This window comes from Oryctolagus cuniculus, chromosome 21 (assembly GCF_964237555.1).
Source record: "Oryctolagus cuniculus chromosome 21, mOryCun1.1, whole genome shotgun sequence".
NCBI classification, from domain to species: Eukaryota; Metazoa; Chordata; class Mammalia; order Lagomorpha; family Leporidae; genus Oryctolagus; species Oryctolagus cuniculus.
Window position 1 is genome coordinate 15414860 of NC_091452.1, and position 24607 is coordinate 15439466.

The window sequence follows — 24607 nt, forward strand, 5'->3', positions numbered from 1 at the left end:
TGCACGTGGGAGACCCAGATGGAGTCCTTGGCTCTTGGATTCCATCTGGGCCAGAACTCCTGGCTGTTGCAGCCCTTTGGAGAGTGAACCAGTGGATGGAAGATCTGTTTCTCTGCCTTTTAAATTAAAAAAAAAAAAACTTTTAAAATTAAACAAAGGGGTGCTGTGAGGATGGAGTTACTAACGCATTGTAAAATACTTAGAACACACTCTAAGCATCCCATAAATGTCACACACACACTTACACACACACTAGGGCACTTGAAAATGTTCATGGAAAATGGAATAAAAATTAAATTTCATTTGGTGCAAAACATTTTGAAACCCGTGCACGGATCTTTCATAATACACACTTTGCATCAATTTTCTGATGACCCCGGGTGTGTGAATTTCAGTTCAATTTGGATTTGAATCCAAATGAACTTTGACTCCCATGCCCCAGGAGCCTTTGCGGTACCCTGGTAAGTGCGTATGCGTTTTTACATGTGCCTACGTATGCGTGCATGTATGTGCACCTGTGCACACGTGTACGCACGTGTGTGTACGCATGGGCGTGCGTGTGTCTACGTGGGCTTTGAGGGATGCACAGGAGTTTGCCAGGTGGAGAAGGGGAGAAACAGTGACAGGGCTGAGAGCACACACGGAGCCTCCCGCCCACAGCACCGTGGACTAGCTGAGCCCTAATCAAGGGGCAAATCGCCCTTAGCTGGAGAACAAGGGGCGGGGCTCCCCGGGGAAGAGCTTGGAGAACTTGGTCTCCCTGCCCGCCTCTGCGCATGGCCAGCAGCCCAGCAGTCTGGGAGTTCGCGACCCCGCCCCCAACAATCCCAGCCAATGAGGATGCCCACGTGGCGTCCCGTTGCCAGGCAACCGAGCGGGCCGGTCCTTAGGGTCAGCACGGTTAGCGCTGGTCGCCGAGGGCAGCAAGCCCCGCGCTGGGCCTCCCGCAGTTCCGGGGGCCGTGAGAGCGTGGGAACTTTGCCAGCGGAGTTTTATTTTTATAGTTGAGATTTTATTTTCATTTTTGGGAGAGGGAGAGCGCCCCCTGGCGAAGGGGAGTGTAACTTTCTAAGAAGTTCCTGGTTCTGGGCCCTTCCGAGGCTGCGTAGCTGGGACTTGGTGACCTGGGGAGACTGCTGGGCCGCCTCTCGACGTGGAAGGTTCTGGAAAAACCCCTCCCTTGGCGCAGGCTAGAGCCTGAAGGATTCCCAAGATGACCAAGGTTTCGGCCGCTAAGAAGGCGCAGACTTCCCCCCACGTGGGCGCCGTGTGGCCCCTCTGCACCTCCGAACACCTGATGCAGGTAAGTCCCCCCTCTCTGCCCAGAGAGGCCCCGGGGGCGTCAAGTTGGCCAGACAAGGTCCTGATGCTCTCGGGGGAAATGAAGATGAACGGAGGGTTTGTCGCCAGCACACTTATTTCCAGAGCCGGGCGGGGCCGGCAGGGTGGGGGTCGTGCACATCCCCCTGCCCCCGTCAGGCTTTTGGGGCTGACGGCTGGGTTGCTCCTCCCTTCGCGTCGCCGAACCTTTTGTTTCTCGCGTCTGGGAAATGAGAGCAGGTCCTTGCGCTGGGCCGGAGCCCCTGATGCCGTCGCTTGATAGCGCGTGTTCCTGTTCGGGACGTGAAGTTGTGTTGGCTTGAAAGACGGGGAAGCGTGGGCTGGTGCTGAATGAGTGCGGTCAAGGGCCTCTGTCTGTAACCCACAAACAGACGTGCGTTGTTGGTACCCTCAAACCCCCGCGTCCCCACGGCTTAGCCACGGAGGTGAGCAGTGGGAGCGCCACCCACACCTTGTGGCTCATGGCCAAGCCCCAGGTGGCCTTGGGGAGTGGGGGTGGGGATCAGTTCGCCAAGAAGAGCCTGAGGTGCAGGTGCACTTTATACAGGGTCCGGAATAGTCTCTGGCTGCTTGCTGTCTAAGGATTCGCATATTTTAAATCACCCCTCCATACTCCGCCTTCCTAACGTGGCCGCCTTGCAAGACTCGGCTTTCACACACCTGAAAATGCCACACCCAAGCGTGTTCAGTGTTCAGTCCGAGCAGCGCCCTCTGGGGCCGAGCCCCCCAGCAGACCCGTGGGGCAGAGAGAATGTGAGCGTGGGGGCAGCAGGTGCAGCCAGCCTGGGTTTAAGCCCTCTGCAGCCCCGGGCCCTGGTCAGGTGGTGGAACTTCCCTGCCCCTGTGTTGGAAAGGGGGCTGTCTTTGCACCTGCTCCTGGCCGGCCCAAGCTCCTTAGACCCTCCCTGCCACGCCGCGAGCTCTCTCCAGATTTCAGCGGCAAGGTTGTTTTGTGCATTTAGCAAAGATTTATTGAACTCCTGGTCTGGGCTAAAACACTTGGCTTTTGTTAGACGAGACACGTCATTAAGACTCTCAGTCTAGAGTGTGTGTGTGTGTGTGTGTGTGTGTGTGTGTGTGTGTGTGTGTGAGTGATGGGGAATGAGAGATAAGACACAGCTGCTTCTGATGCAGGGCGATTAATGTGAGCCGGGCAAGGATCCCAGGGTGCTGTGGGGGCGCAGAGACAGGAGCAGCTACTTCAGGCTGTGCGGGCGCCCGCACGTGTGTGCTGGGTTTGCAGCAGAAGTTGTCACGACCCCAAGTCCCTGCAGTAGAGCTGTGCATCGCAGAGTGGCGGAAGATCAGAGAGGGGGAGGGGGGACTTCAAGGAACAGGGAGGAGGCTTCTAGGGAGCTGGCAGGGAAACGAAGACCCCAGGCCCTAAAGCCTCTGCAGACTCCTGCTGCCTTGGCCCCAGGTTCTAGGACGTGAGGAAGACCCCAGGGTGTCCTGGCTCAAAGGGGAGTGTCTGTGGACTTTCAGATTTTTTAAAGATTTATTTTTATTTATTTTAAAGGCAGAGTGACAGAGGGAGAGAGAGAGAGAGAGAGATCTTCCATGCACTGGTTCACTCCCTAAATGGCTGCAACATCGGGGCTGGGCCAGTCCAACGCTAGGAGCCAGGAACTCCATCCGGGTCTCCCACGTGGGTGGCAGGGGGCTAAGCACTTGGGTCGTTCTCTGATGCTTTCCCAGAGGCCTTAGCAGGGAGCTGGATTGCAAGTAGAGCAGCTGGAACTTGACATGGCCCTCTGCTGTGGGATGCTGGCATCGCAGGTGGCAGCTTAACCCGCGAGCACAGAGCACAGGGCCCACGGGCATGCACGCTGCTGACCCTCATCCAGGCTGCCCGGAGAGTAACACACCCAGAAGCTCCACCCAGAAGCGACCTTTCAGAACCTCCCACAGTGCTTCAAGGTGTGGCCAAGGCTCAGAGAACAGAAGTCCCCTTCCCACGGGTACACAGCCGGCAGGGAGCAGAGGGGGGACTCGAACTCGGCTCTTTCTTGCTCCAGACTTCCAGCCGTCTGCACCTCTCCATGCTAACCAAGCGGTGCAAGGGATTTAGAAAAAAGGTGCAAGGCACAAGCAAAGGGCTTTGGGGTTGGTTTGGGGGCGGCGGGGGGAATGACACCCAGAAAGAGAGCAGTGGAGTTCTGGGCAGCCGGGTAGCAGTCCAGCTGAGAGTGACCCAGCGCCACCCTGTGCGGGGGGGGTGCGGGGACACTCCTGGCCCTGCGGGGCTGCATGGTCTCCCTGGCCCACCGCGGGCTGGCGTGGTTCTTGGTCAGACCCCTGAAGGACGTTGGGACGAACCGTTTCCCCTGCGCACGGGGAGAGAGCTTGCCGTCGTCTCATGGCCCCTGTGCTGCGGGTGTCTGTCCGGCGGAAGGAGGGTGAACAAGGGGCCAAGTCCTCTGCGTGGAGGTCGTCTGGGTGGGGGGGTGACCTTTCAGTTTGCCCCAGCTCGGGCTCCCTGGGACCCGCCTCAGGCTCCCTTCTTCCCGTCGTTTTCCAAGGAAGCAGGAGAGAAGTCTAACGGGATGAGCTCTGGAGGGAGGGAGGAGCAGGCTGGTCCTGTGCCTTGAGTGCGGGATTGCCGTGCACGTCCGGTCTGGAAAAGGCTGAGAAAGGGGGCGTTAGAATGCCCTGCGCCGCGGTCTGGGGTGGAAATGCAGAAACAGCACTGGCGGAAGCCGAAAAGCTGCCCAACCCTTTAGCCAAGCGGTGTCACCGGCGGCCCAGGGCAGAGGGCACAGGTGCTGATGGGAACGCAGCCAGACCTGAGGGTTTTGCTCAGATCCTGGCGCGGAGACCGCAGGAGCAGACGGTGGACTTGCAGGCCCCAGCTCTGCCGCTTCCTGGGCTGTCAGGTGAGTGCCTCTCTGCGCCTCAGTCTCCCCCTCTGTGAAATGGGGGCGCTGTGCTTTCTCCACTCCAAGACAAGTCATCAGTTTCTGGGTGCCATTATGAAAGAAAGCTACCAGGTCGACAACGACAACCCTGGGTTGTGTGTCCCAGTGTCAGAGATGTCAGAACACGGAAATAAAGGGTCCATCTTGGAGTGAGTGGAGTGGGCTGAAAGTGGCGCCCCCTCCCAAGCCTACTCTTGAGGGGCAGCGCAGACACCAAACGTTGGCCAGGACGCTGGCAGGCTCAGACGGAGCCTCGGCGCCGAGGGCCGGGCCGTACAGGACCAGGAGGGAAGAATGGACACTTCGGGAAGGATTTGCCCCCCGGACAGACTCCCAGCACTAGGCACAGAGCCGAGCTCCTGCGTGGGTGTGGGCGCTCAGCGGGGGACGCCAGGCTGCGTCAGCGGCTGAAGCTGGAAGAGTGAGGGGCGCGCCCTGTGTGCGGGATGCAAGAGGCCAGTCCACGTGGGGAGGGGTCGGGGGGCAAAGTCTCGATGTGGGGGGGCTCTGCCTGTGGAGGCAGCCTGGGCTGGGCTCTGCGCCCCTCATGGTCGCTGGGCGGTGTGAGCGCCTAGGCGGCGGGTCGGACAGCCCCGAGGTCTCAGGTCCCCGAGGCAGAGGTGTTGGGAAGAGGGGGCCTGTGCCCCAGGGAGCTCGGTGCCCGCGCCCCCTCCCCCGCAGGTAGAGGCGCTGGTTCCTGGTTCCTGGTTGCTGGCTGGAGGTGTGAGGTCCAGAGGAGGCGGAGCGCAGACGGGAGCGCCCCCGAGCAGGGCCCATGGCCAGCGGTGCCTGTTCCCGTAAGGGTGGAAGGGGAGGAGCAGCTCTGGTCTCACCTCTAGGACTGGGGGGGAGCGTGTTTGCAGGGGCCGTGGTGTGTTCCAGGAGAGCTTGCACCCCAGTGGCAGAACCGCTTGACCCGGCCAAGAGCTGAGCTGTGGGGAAGGGGGTGAGCAGGGTTCGAGTCCCATTCTTTGTGTTGGATGCCCGTGGAGAACCAGAAATCAGTGACCAAACAAAAAACAAATCCCAAAACTTTTTATGGCTGCAAGTAGAGTGAAAACTAGAAAACAGTAACATAAACAGATATGAACTTAATTTTCTCATGTGAGAAGTCTGGAGGTAGATGACAGCTGGTATCGGTTCAAGAGTTCACTCATGTCAGGGCCGGCAGAACCTCTTCCTTCACAGTTACAAAACAGCTGCCCCAGCTCCGGGCATTACACCCTTATTCCAGCAGAAACAGGAAATAGTGGAGAGTTAAGAGCTGTGTGTAAAGCAGGCAAAGGTTTTCCAGGGACCTTCCCAGTGGATCTCCTCTTGTGTCCGATTGTCCAGGAAGAGTAGAGTCCTCCAGTGGGAATATTCGTTCATGCAATTAGAGTGAGCTCCAAGAATGCACCAGGCATGGTTCTAGGTGCTAAGCTCCAAGTATGTACTAAGCGTGGGGATTCAGAAATGATAAAAACAGGACCGACAGGCAGAGGGGCCCGGCCCAGGGCAGCCTGTGCCTTCTACTGCCCTGGCCACCGTCTGTGTCCCCTGCATGTGGGAATCCTGGCTGGACAAAGCTTTGCACAGAGGCGGCAGAGCCCTGCTGGTGACCCCCTTTCAGCGTCCCCGCAGCCCCTGCACCCCCAGCCGTCAGCTGTTAAAGGCAAAGGCTGCAAGAAGCCAGATGGGGTTCAGCGCAAGCAGCCCTCACACAGAGTCTGGCAGAAGCCAATTAAACCTTTCCCGGACCGAGCAAACCGATGTGCTTTTCTCGGCGATATTTCCGACAGCGAAATTCAAAATCCTCACCGCTGGTAATGGGGCGCCTCCTATCACGAGGCGGTGGCCTTTTCCCTTCCAAATTCCTGTTTCCAGACTCCGCTGAGAAATTTCTTGCCTGGGCTCAATTTTTGAGCTGATGGGTTTCTGCCTAAATTGGAATTTGTACAATCAGTAGTTTTATTTAATAACTTGAAAATTAACCACGGCTGGCGATCTGGTGGCGAGCCTGGACGTGCCTCCGGGGTCCCTGGGTGTCGTGGAGTGGGGAGATCATACAACCGGGAGGGTTTCCGGGGTGGGCGTGGCTTTGGGAGGGGCCTCGGTGCCAGAAAGCACAAGGTCGAGCCGGGCGTGGTCATCTGTGGAGGCCTGAGCACCTGCTCCCTGTCCAGTGCTGGGAGACGCTGCAGTGAATCGGATGTGGAGCCTTCTCTCCAGGAACCCTCAGTTCCATGAGAAGAAAAAGCAAATCCAGAGGAACTGCCTGGCGCTGGCCTAGAGCAGGGCCGAAGAAGGAAGGCAGGACCGAGGTGTGCCGTGGGCAGACGCCGCCAAGCCGCCCGATCCACACCGTGCACGTTGTTGGTTGTTGGCTGGGCGTCGACGGGCGGGACAGGAAAGGGAGCCCACGCCGGAGTGCAGGACCATGGAGGGGGCGAGTGTGCGACCGTTCTCTCCCCAGGAGCAGGCTCTGTCCTGGTTCCCATCTGACAGAGGTCCCGGGCCAGCCCTCTCCCGGCTTCCCATTCCCCGCACAACCCGGAGGCTGTCGGGAATTCCCACTAAGGCTTTGCGTCGCTGGTGAGGCTGCCTCTCCCCAGGTTCTGCACTGAAGGCAGAGCCGAGTCTCAGACCTGGCTCCAGGACCTGGCAGGATGTCGAGCCGCATCCCTGGCTGCTGTGCGTTCCGTGCCGGAGGCGGGTCCCCGTTGCATGACCAGAAATACCTCCATGTAAGGAAGGGGCATCGCCGCCAATGGAGATCCACGAGCAGAAAGCTGCTGAAGACCTGGATGCTCCTCTCCGCCGGGCGCTCAGCCCATGGTGACCCTTCCCCGTGCAAGCAAGCGACATCGACGGGGCCCCGGCTGTTCAGACAGAAAGCAGAGCTCTCCCTCACCTCCGTCAGCTGCTGTGGACAGAGGTTGTACGAACCAGTCTGCTTCCTGGGGCCATGGTCACGGCCTCCTTCCCAGGTCACAGCCTCCTCCCCCAGGGCAGCACCGCCGTCTCTCGCCTGGACTGTGCCGTCATCCACCTTGCTGCCCTCCTTACCTTCAGTGTGACCTTCTGCCCCGCCGTCCTCCCCAGGGCTGAAACAATGCGGTGGGCGCCCGCTACCCTCACCTACCCTCACGGTGAAGACGGCTGTCTTTATGAGGTCAGGGGGGCTCCTCAGATCCAGGCCTTGCCAGCCTCTCCAGCCGCAAACTCTCACCACTCAGTCAGGAACCAAACTGGTTTTTTTGTAACATGCTGTGCCCTTCATCTTCCTCCTCCTAACGCCCATGCCCTCCCTCCCTCCTTCCCTCCCTCTCTCCCTCCCTCCTGCTTCCCTCTCTCCCTCCTCCCTCTCTCCCTCCCTCCCTGCTTCCCTCCCTCCCTCCTTCCCTCCCTCTCTCCCTCCCTCCTGCTTCCCTCTCTCCCTCCTCCCTCTCTCCCTCCCTCCCTCTCTCCCTCCTTCCCTCCCTCCCTCCCTGCTTCCCTCCCTCCCTCCTTCCCTCCCTCTCTCCCTCCCTCCTGCTTCCCTCTCTCCCTCCTCCCTCTCTCCCTCCCTCCCTCTCTCCCTCCTTCCCTCCCTCCCTCCCTGCTTCCCTCTCTCCCTCCTTCCCTCCCTCCCTCCCTCTCTCTTTCCCTCCTTCCCTGCCTCCCTCCCTCCCTCCTGCTTCCCTCCCTCTCTCCCTCTCTCCCTCCCTGCTTCCCTCCCTCCCTCCTCCCTCCCTCCCTCTCTCCCTCCATCCCTCCCTCCCTCTCTCCCTCCATCCCTCCCTCCCTCCCTCCCTCCCTGCTTCCTTCTCTCCCTCCTTCCCTCCCTCCCTCTCTCTCTCTCTCTCACACACACACACACACACACACACACACACACAGGTCACTCCTCCTCCTTTCAGTACCATCCTAGATGTCCTGTATCCTGAGAAGCCACCCTTGACCACCCCCTTCCAACCCAGGCCACGTGCTTCCTGTGCACCGTGAGATCCCCTTCATTGCATCACCCTGCCCTTCATTGCGTCACCCTGCCCTTCATTGCGTCACCCCGCCCTTCATCATGTCACCCCGCCCCGAAGACACTGGGCTCCCCACAGGCAGCATGTGTGTCTGCCCTTGGTCGTGGCCACGGTAATGCTGCAGCCCAACCTGCCACCCAGTAGCCATGCAGCCAAGACTGGGTGGGTAGGCTGAGCTCCCCAAGGCTCTCTCGTCTCACAGGCAGCCATGGTTTGGGACAGAAAGAGGAGCCCAAAGTGCAGACAGACTAGGAGGGGACTGACCCTCGAGACCTCCCCTGAAACAGCCAAACCCTGGCTGGTTTTAAACGGTGAGATATTTCCGGAGCTCTCAGTAGCGGCAGAGCAGGTGTAGCCGTCACCCGGAGCCAGGAGGTTCCCAGCCCTCCCACTGCCTGGCTGGACAGCGCTGGACAAGTCACTTAATCTCTCTGGTTTCCTTATCTTCATCTGCAGAAGCAGAGTCTAACCTGGATCTTTCCAGACCACCTCGCAGCCATGGGACTCCAGGAGGAAGATGATGGCCCCCGCAGTACATCTGTTACGTACTGTGCACGTTATTCAAGGAACCCCTCCATCCTTTGGAGCTGACATAACCCATGTTTGTAGAGGCAAAGAAGCCAAAGCATGGAGAGAATTCTGACCTTCCTTCCCAGAGACAGCAGATAAACAGGTGGTGGAGTCAGGATTCGAACTCAGGGCAGGTAGCTAGAGAGAGCCTGCTCTCCTGGTGAGCCCAGCGGGCTGCAGTGAGGAGGGGCAGTAGACAAGTATTTGCTCAAAGGGGGCATCCGTAGGAGCAGTTTGTAAAGAGAAAAAGGAAAGTGCCAGTTTTAGCTGCAGGCAATGCAAACAAGGATGCGACTGTGCCTGTGACCACAGACAAGGACATTTACATTTCCCCGAGCTCTTGCTAAAATATGCTAGCAAGTTTCTGGCAGAGAAACGCAGCTAAGAATGGAGAAAAGAAAAAAAATTTTTTTAGAAAGATGTTTGTGGCTTAGCCTCATCTCTTTCTAAACAATGCTCATTTCAGTGACGATGTATCAGCCATTTCTAATTAGAGTCACCTTTCTAAGAAAGGCGTATTTCGATTCAGGGTCAATACAGCGCCGAGCTGGCGCTAGATGAAGGCGGGGAGGAAGATGGCCCCAGCCAGTGAGGGATGCGGTTCTGGGATGTGTGCAGTCTTCAGCAGCTTAATTGGGTTAAATAATTCAGGTAAATATCGAGCTAGGGGACTCGCCGCGAAGCCAATCCCTGACATGCTGAATTTTTTTAAATTTTCTACAACAACAAAAAGCCCCCGGCATCAGAACTGCCTGTTTGTCTGTCTGATCTCACCCCTGGGGAAAGGTGACCACGACCCTGGGCTCTGCCTCACAGCCTAAGGCTGGGAAGAGGCCCGAGTCTTCCAGTCTCTGGTTTCAGGACCAAGGATAGCTCCCTACACGGAGGCAGGCGGCACCACTGTGGATTCCATGTAGACAGGGGCTGCGTGCTCGCCCGTGAGCAACCATCGCGATGCGTGCTCTCTGACCGTGTGCCTCAGTTTCCCTTTCTTTCATGGGAAAGCAGTAACAGCTCCCACCTCCTGGGGCCGTTGGGAGGAACAGTGACATCATCTTAGGAAAAGCCCGCCACACACAGCAAGTGCTCATCAGATGCAGGAATCAAAGCCCGTGGCCCCCAAAATACCAAGAATCAAAACATTTAAATACTGACATTTCCAGAGATGATGACTCTGTTGCTGATCTTTTTTTTTTTTATAATGCATTCAGGAAAAGGCAGCCCAAAGGGTAACGGGACCAAAATGTTTCATTTCCAAGAGCCCTCAAAGAAAACGCCCAGAAGGCAATTAGCCGTCGCTTGTGTCGCTGTTACTTATTAGCCGATGCCAACCTCTGCTAATCAGACTGCTGCTTTGATATTTTTAGACCTTTTAAGAGAGGCGTCTCAGAACTCAGGGAGCCGTGCTTGTTGGCAAGCACTCGGGAATTGGGGAGCACAGGAATCTGGCATCTCTGTAGGACACGGGGAGAAGGCGGCAGTGCAGGTGCGTGCCCGGGATGGGCAGGAACTGGAGTGGGCAGCTGGACACCTGCCTGGCCTCAGGGGCCTCCTCGCCTTTTGTTCCCCGCCCCTCCCCGCCGCCGCCCTGAGTCTTGGGGTGGGAGTTGTCTCGGTGAAAAAGCTTCCTCCACTGACCACAGAGGCTCACCAGGGCTCAGGGACATGGCACCTGGCCTGGACGCTGGCTGTACGTGCTACGTCTGGATTCCAATGCCACTTGCCTGCTCCCTGGCCTTAGGCCATCAGTCCTGCCTGTCTCGTGCTGAGTTTTCTCACCTGCCGCCGAGTCTGGTGAAGAGTCAAGAAGACGCCTATGGAGACTGGGTCTTGGATAACTAGAATTAATTCACAGCTGAGATTCCACCCCGTCGGTGCCCCACGTCCATCCCGGCCATTCCTGTGTTCTGTTGCGTGCAATGCTGACATTTTTTTTTTTTGATCCATAAAAGATGGTATAGTGTTGAGGAAAAAAAGTCTTAACTCCTAATGAATCATCATTCTTTTTTTAATTATTTTTTTGACAGGCAGAGTGGACAGTGAGAGAGACAGAGAGAAAGGTCTTCCTTTTCCATTGGTTCACCCCGCAATGGCCTCTGGGGCCAGCGCGCTGTGGCCAGCACACCATGCTGATCTGAAGCCAGGAGCCAGGTGCTTCCTCCTTGTCTCCCATGTAGATGCTGGGCCCAAGGACTTGAGCCATCCTCCTCTGCACTCCTGGGCCACAGCAGAGAGCTGGACTGGAAGAGGAGCAAATGGGACTAGAACCCGGGGTGCTGGCACCACAGGTGGAGGATTAGCCTAGGAAGCTGTGGTGCCGGCCAATGAATCATTCTTTCACAGCTGTCCTGGGTATAGCGAAATAAATGGTACTTTCTGCCCTCCATGAGATTAAAAATAACATAACTCTTTATTCAAAGTTTAAATTTAAATAAAGTTTACTCTTTATTTAAAAATAAATAGTAAATTCTACAGCCATAATGGTAATAGGAGTAATTGACATAATTGGTTGAACACTCATTATGTGCTGTGTGCATGCCCACCACTTACAGGAGTGATGCCGTCCCATGCCTGCTGCAAGGTAGTGAGGTAGCCGCAGGGTAGGCACTCCTGACCCATTGTGCAGGAGCGGAATCCCAGGTTCAAAGACTTGATCAGCTTCGTTTTCAACCTCTCACTGTTCCCTCTGCGTATTTTCAGTGGAGGAAACCAGGCATCCCCTGCCTTTTCCCCTTGACTTGGTGGTAGGCGGTCTCGTCATATCTCTAAGCCATGGAACAGAGTCAAGATCAGAATCTAAAAGAACCAAGGCAACATCTGACCCTCCCCCCAAGAAGAAGAGGGTTCTCTCTCCGCTCCATCCAGGGCGGGTGTGGGTCACGCCCCTTCTTCTACCCACGAAGATGCCCCCGTCCCCTTCGCCTTCTCGCTGCCTGGGCTGGCAAGGAAGCTCCTCTAGGTTCTGTTGTCGATAGCGCCATCCTCCCTGGGTGCAGAGGGGCCTGAAGCTGGTGCACTGCCCCCTAAGCTCAGAGAGGCTCTCCCCTGCAGCCCTCCCTCTCCAGCCGTCTGCACACTGCCTCCTGGCTGCACCCACAGTTCGCTCCACCCAGACTCACGGCGTGGGGGTCGCCTGTGCCTCTGGAGGGCCCCAGGCTGATGCTCCTGCCCCAATGTCACACGCCAGTGGCATGGTGACGATGACAAGCCCCAGTCCCCAACACAGCAGCCGCTCTCCATCTCCACGCCCTGCTCCAGGGGACCCCCTCACCGGCTCTGTTCTCTGGATTTCCCAGGAGGCTGCCAGAGACCAGCCCACCTGCCTTCCAGCTGCAGGGGGGGCAAAGGACAACACATCCTCTTCCGTCTGGAGTCAGGATTCAAAGCATCACTGAAGTGGAAGGAATCACAAGTCCTGCCCTCACTCTTTCTGCCTATTTTTATATTGTCAAGGGGCTAAGAATGGAGGGCCCCACGCTTCTGTGTCCACCTCAAAAATCCCTTGAAGTTGGCCCCCTCACCTCCCTTTGGAGGCGGATGCCCATGGTATCTTGACCCCCCCGTCTGCCTCAGCCCCCCCCACCGTTAGTCTGTCCTGCTGCCCTGCGAGCTGGTTTACAGACGTCGTCTTGAGGTCCTGTGACAAACCCTACAGGACGGCGTCGCTTCCGTTTTACAGGGAAGGCAGCTCAGAGAGAAGCGTGGCTTGTGTGAAGTGGCACCACTAGTGGATGGAGGGGCGGACGCTCAAAACCAGGCCCTGGTGCTCCCCTCTGTGGGATGCCCAGAGCTGCAAAGACGAGCTGGGGTGGAGACGTGGCTTCACTCTCTGCCCTCTCCAAAAAGCCCATTTCCAGCCCACACTCGCGGAGCCCATGGTCTTCCCCTTCCCGGTCTGTCTGTCTGGAGCTCACCAGAAACCACGGGAGCGTGGGGGGAGGGGGGTCAGGCAGACGTCTCTTGGTGACTCGTGAAGCTGTGTTCCCTTTTCTTCCTTTATTGATCTTCGTGGTCCTCCTGTGAACTGGCCTGCAGGGAGGCCTGACCCCGTGGAGGAGGGACCTGACTTTCATCCACGGTAGGGGCCTTCATGAGAGCGTGGGGGGGGACGTGGGTCAGAGGTCAAGTGCTCCCTGAGCAGCCAGCCCTGACTCGGGGAAATCAAAGCAGTTCTATTTCTCCAAGGACTTGGAAGTCGTGCATTAAATCTCTCCCTCCCCGCCCCCACCCGCCATTATGACACCTGGTAACATCGACAGTCATTTCTGCTTCCTCTGGGCTTCTGTAAGGATTACAACGGGCCAGTGCCGCGGCTCACTAGGCTAATCCTCCACCTGTGGCACCGGCATCCTGGGTTCTAGTCCCGAATGGGGCACTGGTTCTGTCCCGGTTGCCCCTCTTCCAGTCCAGCTCTCTGCTATGGCCCGGGAAGGCAGTGGAGGATGGCCCAAGTGCTTGGGTCCTGCACCCCATGGAAGACCAGGAGAAGCACCTGGCTCCTGCCTTCAGATTGGATTGGCGCAGCGCGCCAGCCGTGGCAACCATTTGGGGAGTGAACCAACAGAAGGAAGACCTTTCTCTCTGTCTTTCTCTCTCTCTCACTGTCTAACTCTGCCTGGCAAAAGAAAAGAAAAAGGATTACAATGATCTCTCATGTTTAAAAGGGAGAGAGAAGAGCCGTGGCTGTCCCCTGGACCAGTCACTACGCAGTATAGCCCCGCCGACGCCCGGGTTCCTTCCCGTGCTTTGTCTGCCCTGCCTTGTAACAGGAGTGTGTGTGTGACCGTGTGCTTTAGGTAACTAGCCCATCACATGAGATGGAGAGCAGGGTGGCCCAAACAGTGTTTTAAACCCAAAGCGAAAGATCATGACGGGGTCTCCAGCTGTCCGGGGCAGGACAGTCCCTGAGGTTTTGGTGGCGAGTCGGCCAGGGGTTTCCGGGGTGAATCGCCATTTTCTGAGGGGTTGCCTTTCTGCTGTAACAAAGAAAAGGCAGCTTCTCTTTGCAGCCACAACACAGGGCACGGGGCTTCAGGCAAGTGGACGGAGGTTTGTTTTGATAGAGAATTCGATATCGAGTTACAACTCATTAGTGTAGACCAGTGTTCTTGCAGATAATTTCTTCATTTTACAAAGCCTGCTTCTCAACAAAGCATACTATTGTCTCCAAAGGAAAAAAATAAAAAAGAGAGTAGATAGCACGAAGGCCTAGCAGGCTCAAGACGGGGAAGGCACAGCTGTGTAGAACGCACAGACTCGCCAGGGTGCTTTTGTCACTGGCTGTGCCAAGATCCCTGGACACTCAGCCCCTGTCTTCATGTTCACGTGGAGGTCAAATTCAGCCCAGCAGAGACGGTGCCAGAGAATTCCTCTCTCAAGGAGGCAGCAAAATCCAAGTCAACACATTTCCCAGTTCTGAGAAACCCTGACAATGCAAACCCATCTGAGAACTGCAGAGCCCCAGAGAAGCGTGGGAGGGGAATCTAACCGGCTTCCTGCCCAAAGCCGGGAGAAGGCCGCCGTGTCTTTGCGGGTCCCGGGGTCTGTCTGGCATAGTACACGCCCTGGCTCTGCCGTCTCCCTCTGATCATGAGCAAATCATCGCTCACCCCAAGCCTTGGTTTCCATACCTGAGAACTGGGGGTGAAGATAGTCCCCGCTTTTAGGAGCCTTACGACGACATTGAGTTTGTAGGGTACCCGGTCTGTGTGAGAGAGGGCTGGTGAGGGCAGGCACAGGACGTAAATGGAGCTGATGCTCTCTGTTTTCTTCCTGTTTGCTGCTAAGAATACTGACTTGGGTCCAGGCACATAGTTGGGGCTGATTAAAACAAGATGGATTAGGAAGTTTTTCCCTTTGTCGCCTGCGTCCCCAATTCTGTGGCGTTCCACAGTTACAGCCCTCATCATGCACTTGATAATACCTCTGTGAGACCAGCAGCAGCAGGTCTGTGGGAGCAGGGACCACCATTTAGAGTCCTTGAATTCATTCATTCAACAACTGTTTGCATCACACCTATTAGGCGCCAGTTGCTGTACCAGTCAGCTCTCATGGAAACACATAAGTATTTATTGAATAAATTAATCCAAAATCTTCCTTGTTAGACCTATGACTCCTTGCTAATCTGCTTTCTCTGAACAATACAACTTTATTTAAATGTATTTTTCATGGTATTTTTTGGAAACTTCTACTCATTCTTACCCTTATGTTTTCTGGATTATTCCAGACTATGTGTTTCTGGTACATGCCTGCCCATCCATGTTGGGTGGAAGTTCCTTGAACATCTGAGCTTACCAGCGTTCCCTGGAAGTCAGGCTGTCCTTAGATGCCGTGCCCTTCCCTCATGATTAGACCTGTGCATTGCTATGCACTTCATTCCATACATAACCATTCATTTTATTCATTTCATTCAAAGTTTCATTATCTAGAGGACTTTACCCATCTATTGCTATATTCCTAAAGACTTTGACCATGAACCCATGTAATCTCTTAACCAATTTTTAGACTACTTCCCTCTAAAGACTAGTGCACAATGTGATCAGAATTCTCTTCCTAGTACAACACTAATCCCATATACAGGTCCTGTGGTCAACCTTCCCCCAAGTTCCCATCAAGTTTGCCTACTTTTTTGCTCCCTGGTCCATTTTTCACTTTATTCCTATGTCTTTTCGGAGACTACATTCCTACCAGTGCAAATGAGCAATATTCCAGATGCTTCACTTTGAATTTATAAGAAAGACCTGAAGAATTGGCCTCTCATCAAGGCAGTATCTCACATCAGGACCAATTCTTGCAGTTTCTTGCGTTTGCCTGTATGTTCTGAAGTCTTTTTCCACTGGTACATTTTCCCCAAATCGTTTTATTCTCACCCAAAGGCTTTCAAAAAAAGAACAATTTTATTGAAGTATAACACAGAGAAAAGTATCCAAATATAAGTGTGCAGTTTTATGAATTTCTGCAGTGAGAAGATCCTCAAAACCTCTTCATCAGAACCAAGATACAGAGCACTACCAGTTTTATGGTTTGAATGTCTGCTCCCTCCAGTACACACATTGAAATTTAATTGGCACTGTAACAGGATGAAGACATTGGATCTTTTTTTCTTTTTTTTTTTTTTTAAAGGTGCTTTTTATTTGAAAAGCAGAGTGATTGGAGGGGTGGGGGCGGAGATCGACCGTCGTGTCTGCTGGTTCACTCCCTAAGCGCCTGCAACAGCTGTGGCTGGGTCAGGCTGTGGCCGGGACAGGAACTCCATCCGGCTCTCCCAAATGGGGGGTCAGGAATCTAAGTAGTTGGACCATCCTCTGCTGCCTTCTGGGGTGCATTAGCAGGGAGCTGGGTTGGGAGTGGAGAAACCAGCATTGGAGCTGGCACTCACTTATTGGATATAGCTATCCCAAGCAGTGGTTTACCCTGATACATCGCAGTGCCTACCCCTGGATCTTTATTATTATTATTATTATTATTATTATTATTATTATTATTTTAATTTGAAAAACACAGAGACAAAAACTGAGACACACAAACAGATCTCTTATCTGCTGTTTCACTCCCCCCAAATGTCTGTAATAGCCAGGGCTGGACCAGGCCGAAGTCAGGAGCCTGGAACTCTGTCTGGGTCTCCCATCTGAATGGCAGGGACCCGAGTACTTGAGCCGTCGGCTGCCTCCCAGGGTGCACGTTAGCCGGAAGCTGCATTCAGAGATGGAGCTGAAGACTCCAGCCCCGTCGTTCTGACGCGGGATGGGGGTGTCCCAAGTGCAGCCCTCACTGCTACACCAAACGCCTGCCTTGAAAGCTTGGATCTTTGAGAAGTCAGGAGGCCACGAGGGCCCCACCCTCATGGGTGGGATCGGTAGCCCTGTAAAAGGGCAAGCTGGCGGACTGGGGTGGAGCAGCAGTTTAAGCCACCGTTCGCAATGCCAGCATCCCATATCACAGTGCCAGTTCAGGTCTATGATCCGAGTCCCATATGCTCTGCCTCTGAGCCAGCTCCTTGCTAAGCAGCGGGAGATGGCCTAAGTGCTTAGGCCCCTGCCGCCCAGTGGGAGGAGGAGATGCAGTTCCAAGCTCCTGACTTCAGGCCCCAGTCTCAGGCGTTGCAGCCATTTAGGAAGTGAACCAATAGATGAAAAAATCAATCTCTCTGTCTTATCTCTCTCTGTAACTCTGCCTTTCAAATGAATCTTTATCAAAATGGGGGCTACAATTGGACCCTCTCACCCTTTCTCGCATGATGATGCTGCAGGTAGGCCCTCACCAGACACTAGCATCTTGACGATGGACTTCCCATCTGCAGCACTCTGAGTTGCCCGGTCTCCTTTATTCTGCTACAGCAGCACGGAGCAGACTAAGACAGCCAGAACTCTAGGAACCCCTCCAAACTCCCTGCCAGCCATGACCCCCAGCCGGGACTCCCCAGTTGTAACCACCGCCAATCAGCCTTTCCTGTCTTCTGAACTTTGTACACACGAACCATGTAACGCATGTACTCTCAGACCTGGATTCACCTGCACAACATCCTGTCTATGAGAACCAATTGTGTTGGCCGGCACCGTGGCTCACTAGGCTAATCCTCCGCCTGTGGCGCTGGCACCCCGGGTTCTAGCCCCTGTCAGGGCGCCGGATTCTGTCCCGGTAACTCCTCTTCCAGTCCAGCTCTCTGCTGTGGCCCGGGAGTGCAGTGGAGGATGGCCCAAGGACCAAAGTCCTTGGGCTCTGCACCTGCATGGGAGACCAGGAGGAGCACCTGGCTCCTGGCTTCGGATCAGCGCAGCGCGCCAGCCACAGCGGCCACTGGGGGGTGAACCAACGGAAAAGGAAGACCTTTCTCTCTGTCCCTCTCTCTCACAGTCCACTCTGCCTGTCAAAAAAAAAAAAAAAAAAAGAATCATGTTATCGTGTGTACTTTTCATTTGCTTGTTTTCATTGCTATATGGCAAATGTACCACCATTCACTTACCCATTTAATTCTTGAAGGACTTTGGGGCTGTGGGGGTGGGGGAGACTCAAGAGGGAGAGCTGTGACTGCTTTTTGTACATGCTAGCTGATGAGTGAATGCAGGTTTCCTCCTGGGTGGAATCGCTGGCATAGGCTGTGCACATGTTCTGTTCAGTAGATGCTGCCAGGCTGTGACCATGACCTCTCACCACCGGAGCAGGAGAGTCCTAGCCGCCCCGCATCCTCCACGGCCCTGGCGTCTCCACTGCTGTGGTCCGTGCCTAGTGGCACCGTATTGTGCTTTGATACGCATTTCCCTGACAGCCAGGGAGACTGAGTGTGTTTTCCTCGGTTTATTGGCCAGTTGGGTACACACTTCTGCACAAGGCCAGTTTGTAGGCTTATTGGCCAGTTGCATATACACTTTTGCGCAGTGCCAGCTAAAGTCCTTTGCTCAGTTTGTTTGTTGTCATGTCTGAGGTCCACCTGCAAGCATGGGGAAGTGGGTACTTCCAGACAGCGTAGAGGGGAGTGAAAATCTGTACCTCTTTAGAGCATGGTTTCAAATACATAAAGATACCTAATTAGTAATCCTACTGTTAGGTGTTGGTTCACTGTAAATACTGCCCTCGGGAATAAATAATTTATATATATATGATATGTTCTTGAGACATATACTCTTGAATATATATGCATATGTTTCTTACTATAAGTTGATCTGCTTATCACAGCTGTATTTCGTCAAAACTCTGAGTTGTGGGTAACAGAAAGTCCCCTCAAACTTGCACAAGCAAAACTGGAAAGAAATCAGAGGTTCACAGTGCAGAAGACTCAAGGGGGTGTGGTTTCAGGCATGGCTGGATCCAGGCACTTAGATAAAATCATCGTGAGTCTGCCTGTCTGTGTTCGTTGTCTCTACTTCCATCTATGACGGTTTCAGTCTCAGATACGCGCTCTCCACTGAGTGTCAGAACAGTCACCAGCAGCTCCCAGCTTAAATTCTTATTAAGGAATATCAGGAGAAAAAAAGGGTATTCTCTTTCTCGAAAGAATCCCTCCTAAACAGCCCAGCGACCAGCATCACTCACATCCGAACCCCGCACAGCAGGGAAGGAGGAGGGGCAGATCCTGCAGGGAGAATGCAGGCGCTTTGATCACAAACAGGCCGCTCGAGCGTCGCCAGGGCAGAGCCAGCCTGCGCCCAGGCCCATCAGCGTCGGTAGCGTTATCAAATACCTGGTGGAAACCTCAGGTCTCTGTCACAGGAGTAGCCTCTGAGTTTACCCCTTTTGCCTGTGCACGGACGTTGGAGTTGGTTCCAGTTTTCCTTCCCGTAGGGAAACCGTAGCACCGTGAGTAAGTCACTGATGCCCTGATGCCCAGCCTGGCGAGCAGAGCACAGCCCTGGCCCTTGCGTCAGCTGCAGCGGGAAACTCACGTTGCGTGAGTCACTCCAGGCGTGGTGAGCAGTGCAGGAAGGCAAGCCAGCCCGGGCTGTCACGGGCGCAGGCGGCAGGAAGACCTAGCGTGGTCCAGGAGTGCGGGGAAGGCTCCCTGCAGAAACTTCCGAGCGAGCGGCCAGGGCGACTGGGAGTGAACGGGGGAGACTGGAGCACGGAAAACTCCGCGGACGGGGAAGACGCGAGCAACCGGCACGTAGGCAGGCAACGCCGCAGGGAGACGGGTGTTCAGGATGGACGTTTCTTAAAACCAGCATTTCACGTCATCCTCAGAGCAGTGAGGAACATGCTCAGCTGCATCGTACAGAGGAGAGGTTGCAGATTCAGGGACGTGAGAGGCCGCGTCCCAGGCGACGCTGTTCGTGGGAGTCGTGGGATTTGAACCCAGCTCTGTCTGGCTGCAGAGTTCACACCTCCTCCCCAACCTGGGCCAACCCTGCCTAGTCTGATTGCAGGGGCGATGGAAAGAACGGGTCAGATAAAAGAAAGAGCAGCAGGTCCCTGGCGTGGAATAGACGCCAAAGATAGTTATACAGGTGCATACGCGTCCTGAAAAAGGAAGCTTAAAAAAAAAAAGGTTTATTTTATTTATTTGAAAGGCAGGGTTACATAAAGAGAGGGAGAGAGACAGAGCAAGAGAGAGTGCTTCCATCTGATGGTTCATTCCCGAAATGACTGCAGCTGGGCCAGGCTGAAGCCAGGAGCTTCTTCCACGTCTCCCATGTGAGTAGCAGGGACCCAGGCACTTGGGCCATCCTCCATTGCCTTCCCCAGGTGCATTAACAGGGAGCTGGATCAGAAGTGGAGCAGGCCAGACTCGAACTGGTACCCATTTGGGATGCCAGCGTCGCCGCGGGTGGTAGCTTTACTCACTATGCCACAAAACTGGCCCTGAAAAGGAACATTTTCCCCATTATCTCTGTTTCCTCATTTATATCTATTTCATTGTTTGAAAATAAAAATTAAAAGATTTTTTTCTCCCAAATACATCAAATGCTATCCATTCTGCTCTCACAACATCACATTACACAGATGTAGAGCTTGATATCGTGGGTGTGCGTGCATGTTGTTTTGTTTCTGTGTGGTCAGAGGTAAGAGCTAAAAGAAAGTGGGGGCCAGGCCGTGGCTCACTAGGCTAATCCTCTGCCTGTGGTGCTGGCACCCCAGGTTCTAGTCCTGGTCGGGTCGCTGGATTCTGTCCCGGTTGCCCCTCTTCCAGGCCAGCTCTCTGCTGTGGCCAGGGAGTGCAGTGGAGGATGGCCCAAGTGCTTGGGCCCTGCACCCCATGGGAGACCAGGAGAAGCAGCTGGCTCCTGGCTTCAGATTGGCGCAGTGTGCTGGCTGCAGCGCACCAGCTGTAGCAGCCACTTGGGGGGTGAACCAACAGAAAAGGAAGACCTATCTCTCTCTCTCTCTCTCTCTCTCTCGCACTAACTCTGCCTGTCAAAAAAAAAAAAAAAAAAAAAAACTAAAAGAAAGCGGGATCAGAGAACTACCAAGAGGTGTTTACAAAGCAAAGGACAGAGGGGCCAGCACTGTGGCACAGGTTAATCCTCCGCCTGTGGCACCAGCATCCCATATGGGCACCAGTTCTAATCCTGGCGGCTCCTCCTCCAATCCGGCTCTCTGCTGTGGCCTGGGAAAACAGTAGAAGATGGCCCAAGTGCTTGGGCCCCTGCACCCAAGTGGGAGACCCAGAAGAAACTCCTGGCTTCAGATCGGCCCAGCTCCAGCTGTTGTAGCCATCTGGGGAGTGAACCAGCGGTTGGGAAACCTCTCTCTCTCTCTCTCTCTCTCTCTCTGCCTCTTTGTAACTCTGCCTTTCAAATAAAATAAATAAACCTTAAAAAGAAAAGCAAATCTTTGCTCTTCCCACTCCATATCTCAAAAAAAAAAAAAAAAAAGGCAAAGACAGAGTGATCCCTGCGTTCACCAAAGCGAGATAAGTGTAAGTGCACTGCCAGTTAAGTTCATGTTCAGAAGCAGTGAGCAGAACACGCTGCCCAAACGGTGAAGAGTTGCCGTGAGCCTTCTTCGCCTTGGGTGTTGTCTGCATGTGATCTGTCCCCTTATCCGTTGAGATGTAGAATCCTGGAGGCAGCCGGCTTTGTTGGGAGGCACACAGGCGCCCGACAGGATGGAGACCAGAGCGGTCTCTCCCCGGTGAGCTCACAGATTGCAGGGAGCACCGTCTGCCTAATAAGCCAAGGGCTCTGGGGCCACGAGGGCGACGTCTGAAGGTGCAGGCCTGCCGCCTGGGGTCCCAGCCTCGTGCCGGTGGTAACAGCAGTGGTGCACGGAGAGCCTAGGTGTGTGCAAGCTGCACTAATGCTTTACATGAACGCATGCACCTCATCCGCAGCCCTCCAACGGGAAGAGACCGTGTTATGCCCATCGAAGAGGTTAGGAGACTAAGGATAAAGGCTCAGCGGCTGGACCATGGATAGGAGACCAGGAGCCTCTTCTGTCTTCTGTGGGTTTTAATCTTGACTCCTTGTTGTACCCACACTGCGCGGGGGAAATGAGCAAGGGAGTTATGGGGCAGGGCACAGGATGATCGACTGCCTGCCTGGGGGTTCTGAGACACCCACTTCCACAGAGACAAAGCTGTGCCATGGAGGTGGGGGGGGGGGTTCCACTCAACTCGCCACCTTATTCCTAATACTCCCCCCACCCCACTCCAATGACTCGTTTCTGTTCTCCTCTGCTGCTATTAACCTGGTCCATTTCCAATTCATCTCCTTCCTTCTTTTTCCTCCTCTTTGCTTTTCCAAATTAATATTGCAAAAGGAGAAAGAAGTAAGAAGGGGTTGGGGTGGGGGGAACCACCTGTTCCCTCGGGTGACCCGGGAGGAACCGTGGAAGAACCGTGGAAGGCGGAGCAGCATCCAGCCTCACAGGCGGTCTCGGCTGATGGGGTTCCAGGCGCGAGATAAAAACCAGGCGGGCAGGTTTATGCAGGAAGATGAGACGCTCACAAGCGTGACCTTATATGGGGCCTCTCTCTCCTCTGCTGGAGGAATGAACAACACTGTAGCCAGGCCCGAGAAGTCACCGTATTTGGGGAGAAAGACGCTCGCCACGGAGGTTTTAAAAAAGATTTACAAGGCACAAAGCCCCAAGCCTCCTCTCCACGCCAGTCTCCCCCTTCAGCTCGGAGAGAGGCAAAAATGGCAAAGGAAGGGTCCACAAACAGCACTCCCGGGGTGGGGAGAGAGGCAGCCCCGGTTCTACTGGGTTGAAAAAATAAAAACGCCACTGGCGTCGCACTGCGTTTCTTAATTCAACAGAGCAAGAGAGATTCAGAGGCTGGCGGCAGCTTAAGGCCAGATGAATCCCTGAAGGCTGATGTAAGCTCCGGGGATCAGGCTGAGCAGAGCCGCGGTGATGGGTACAGCTTAGGAACGTGGGGTTGCTCACCAGCTGTGCAACCACAGGCCAGACACCTCGCCTCTCTGGGCCTCGGCATCCCCTTCCACAAGCCGGGAACCCCTACAGCACTGAGCTCACGGGGGTGTTGTCAGCCTGAGCGGGAGAGCAAGCTGCAGCAGCATCTAGCCTGTCCCTGTGCCCAGCCCCCAGTCCGGGGCCTGGCGGAGAGCAGGTGCCAGGAAGTGGTTGTCAGATGCATGAAAGTGATGCTGAGCCCCATCCAGGGCAGCTGTAAACGCCTCCGTTCCTCGGATGTGTGTCTCTTCACCAGCCTTGAAAGCAGGGATTTCAACTGTAAATGGGTTCAAAGCCCAGGTAGGGGGAATGGGCGAAGGCAGCCTGGGAACCGAGACACAGTCCCGCCCTATCAAACACAGAGCCTGTCAGAGACGGCGGTCACTCAGCCTCTCGCAGCCTGCCTGACATTGATGCCATCCTGCGCCCCGCCCCCATGCTCAGACCATTCCAGAACAACACAATCCATCTCTAAAGTTCAACCTCTCTCCAGCCCTCAGAATCCATAATGAGCTCAGGAGAGCATATCAAATGGAGTCACGCAGGGTTGTTCAATTCTTGGCCAAGTTGCCACGTGTCAGGCTGCCGGCGCGCCCTCGATGCATTCCGGCGTCTGGGACCGCGGCTTAAGTTGTCACGATAATGAATGGCCCTGCTCACTTAGGCTTGGGAATGGGTCCAGAATATCAGGCCAGGCTGAAAAAAGAAGCACCTTGCAAAGGTGACACTTGTAGCTCCTTCACAAGGCAGCGATCCCAGGCACACGTGACAGTTACATGAGTGAGGGAAGGTTCTCTGAGGGCCTGCAAGCTGTCGGAAAGGGTCACAGGGGTGGAGCAGTCCACTGTCCCCTGTCCATCTCAGGAACATGTCTGCCACCTCCCCACCAGCCAGAGGCAGCAACTTAAGCCTGCAGGAGGCGGGGACCCTTGTCAGAAAACACCTGCCGTGTTCCCCAGCAGTTCTGTCTGAATGACCTTGGGCCTGGGACCCACACACATGCCTCTGCTGTCAGGCATCTGGGCTCGCTCTCAACCCAGTTGCATTTCTTAAGATGTCTTTGTGTTTCTACATCATCGCTGGGAAGTTTGGTCTCTGCTGTAGAACAAGACCTTGTAGTTGTGTGTCCATCAGCAAGATGGATACTTGAGATCATTAGCAATGTGCAGAACCGCTGCACCACCAAATCATTGCTACATCTGAGGGGCAGGAGGTAGAGGGGAGCGAGGGCTTAAGCCTAGAAAGTTCTAAGGATTTGTTGTCCTCAGCACCCAAGTCTCAAACATAGTTCCTGGCCTATTCCCAAGACCCGGACAGAGCAGGGACTTGATACATGGTTGTGGAGTGAATGATTGACGTTTCCCTGTGTATCAGGATGTAAGCTTTCGCAATCAGAGTGGGATAGACTCTCTTTCTCTCTCCTTCCCTCCCTCCCTCTCCCCCTTTCAAATAAGTCAAATCAAGTAAATAATACTCTAAGGAAAGAATTCCAGTCTGCCACCTTACCAGCTGTGAAATCACAGACAAGAGCGTTTACTTTCCTAAGCCCAGGTTTTGCCCCTGTCGGGACCTTGGAGGCCTCCTAAGCTGATGTTCAGATTTCCTACCACAGACCCGAGCCTCCACCCAGCTCTCCCAGCAGCTGTGCCTTCTGACCCCAAGGCTGCTCATTTCTCCAGGAGAGGCTGCCTTCCAGACCTCCACAAAGACTGTCTGCTCCCCGCAGAGCCCGGCCAGGGGTCTCTGCCCCAGTCTCTGGGCAGAGCCCAGCGGCTGTAGCCTACATCCATTACTGAAAGGGACTTCTGCTGAGCTCCTGTGATGATCCTACCCAGGGACCCCCCCTGATCGGCAGCCCCAGGTGGGAAGGTGGCAAGGGGACAAGATCCAGACAACAGCAGAGCAGTGTCTTGAAGAGCTTGGGCTTTGAAG

General features: G+C 54.9%; 1 protein-coding gene across 1 annotated transcript in view; it reads left to right on the top strand.

Annotated features, from left to right (window-relative positions):
* The first annotated feature begins 858 nt into the window (after positions 1–858).
* CCDC60 (coiled-coil domain containing 60) overlaps positions 859–24607 on the top strand; it is a 189723-nt gene continuing 165974 nt past the window's right edge. The window contains exon 1 of the mRNA XM_051826621.2: positions 859–1303. Coding sequence (XP_051682581.2) covers positions 1214–1303 — 90 coding nt within the window. The 5' untranslated portion in view covers positions 859–1213. The remainder of the gene's footprint in view (positions 1304–24607) is intronic.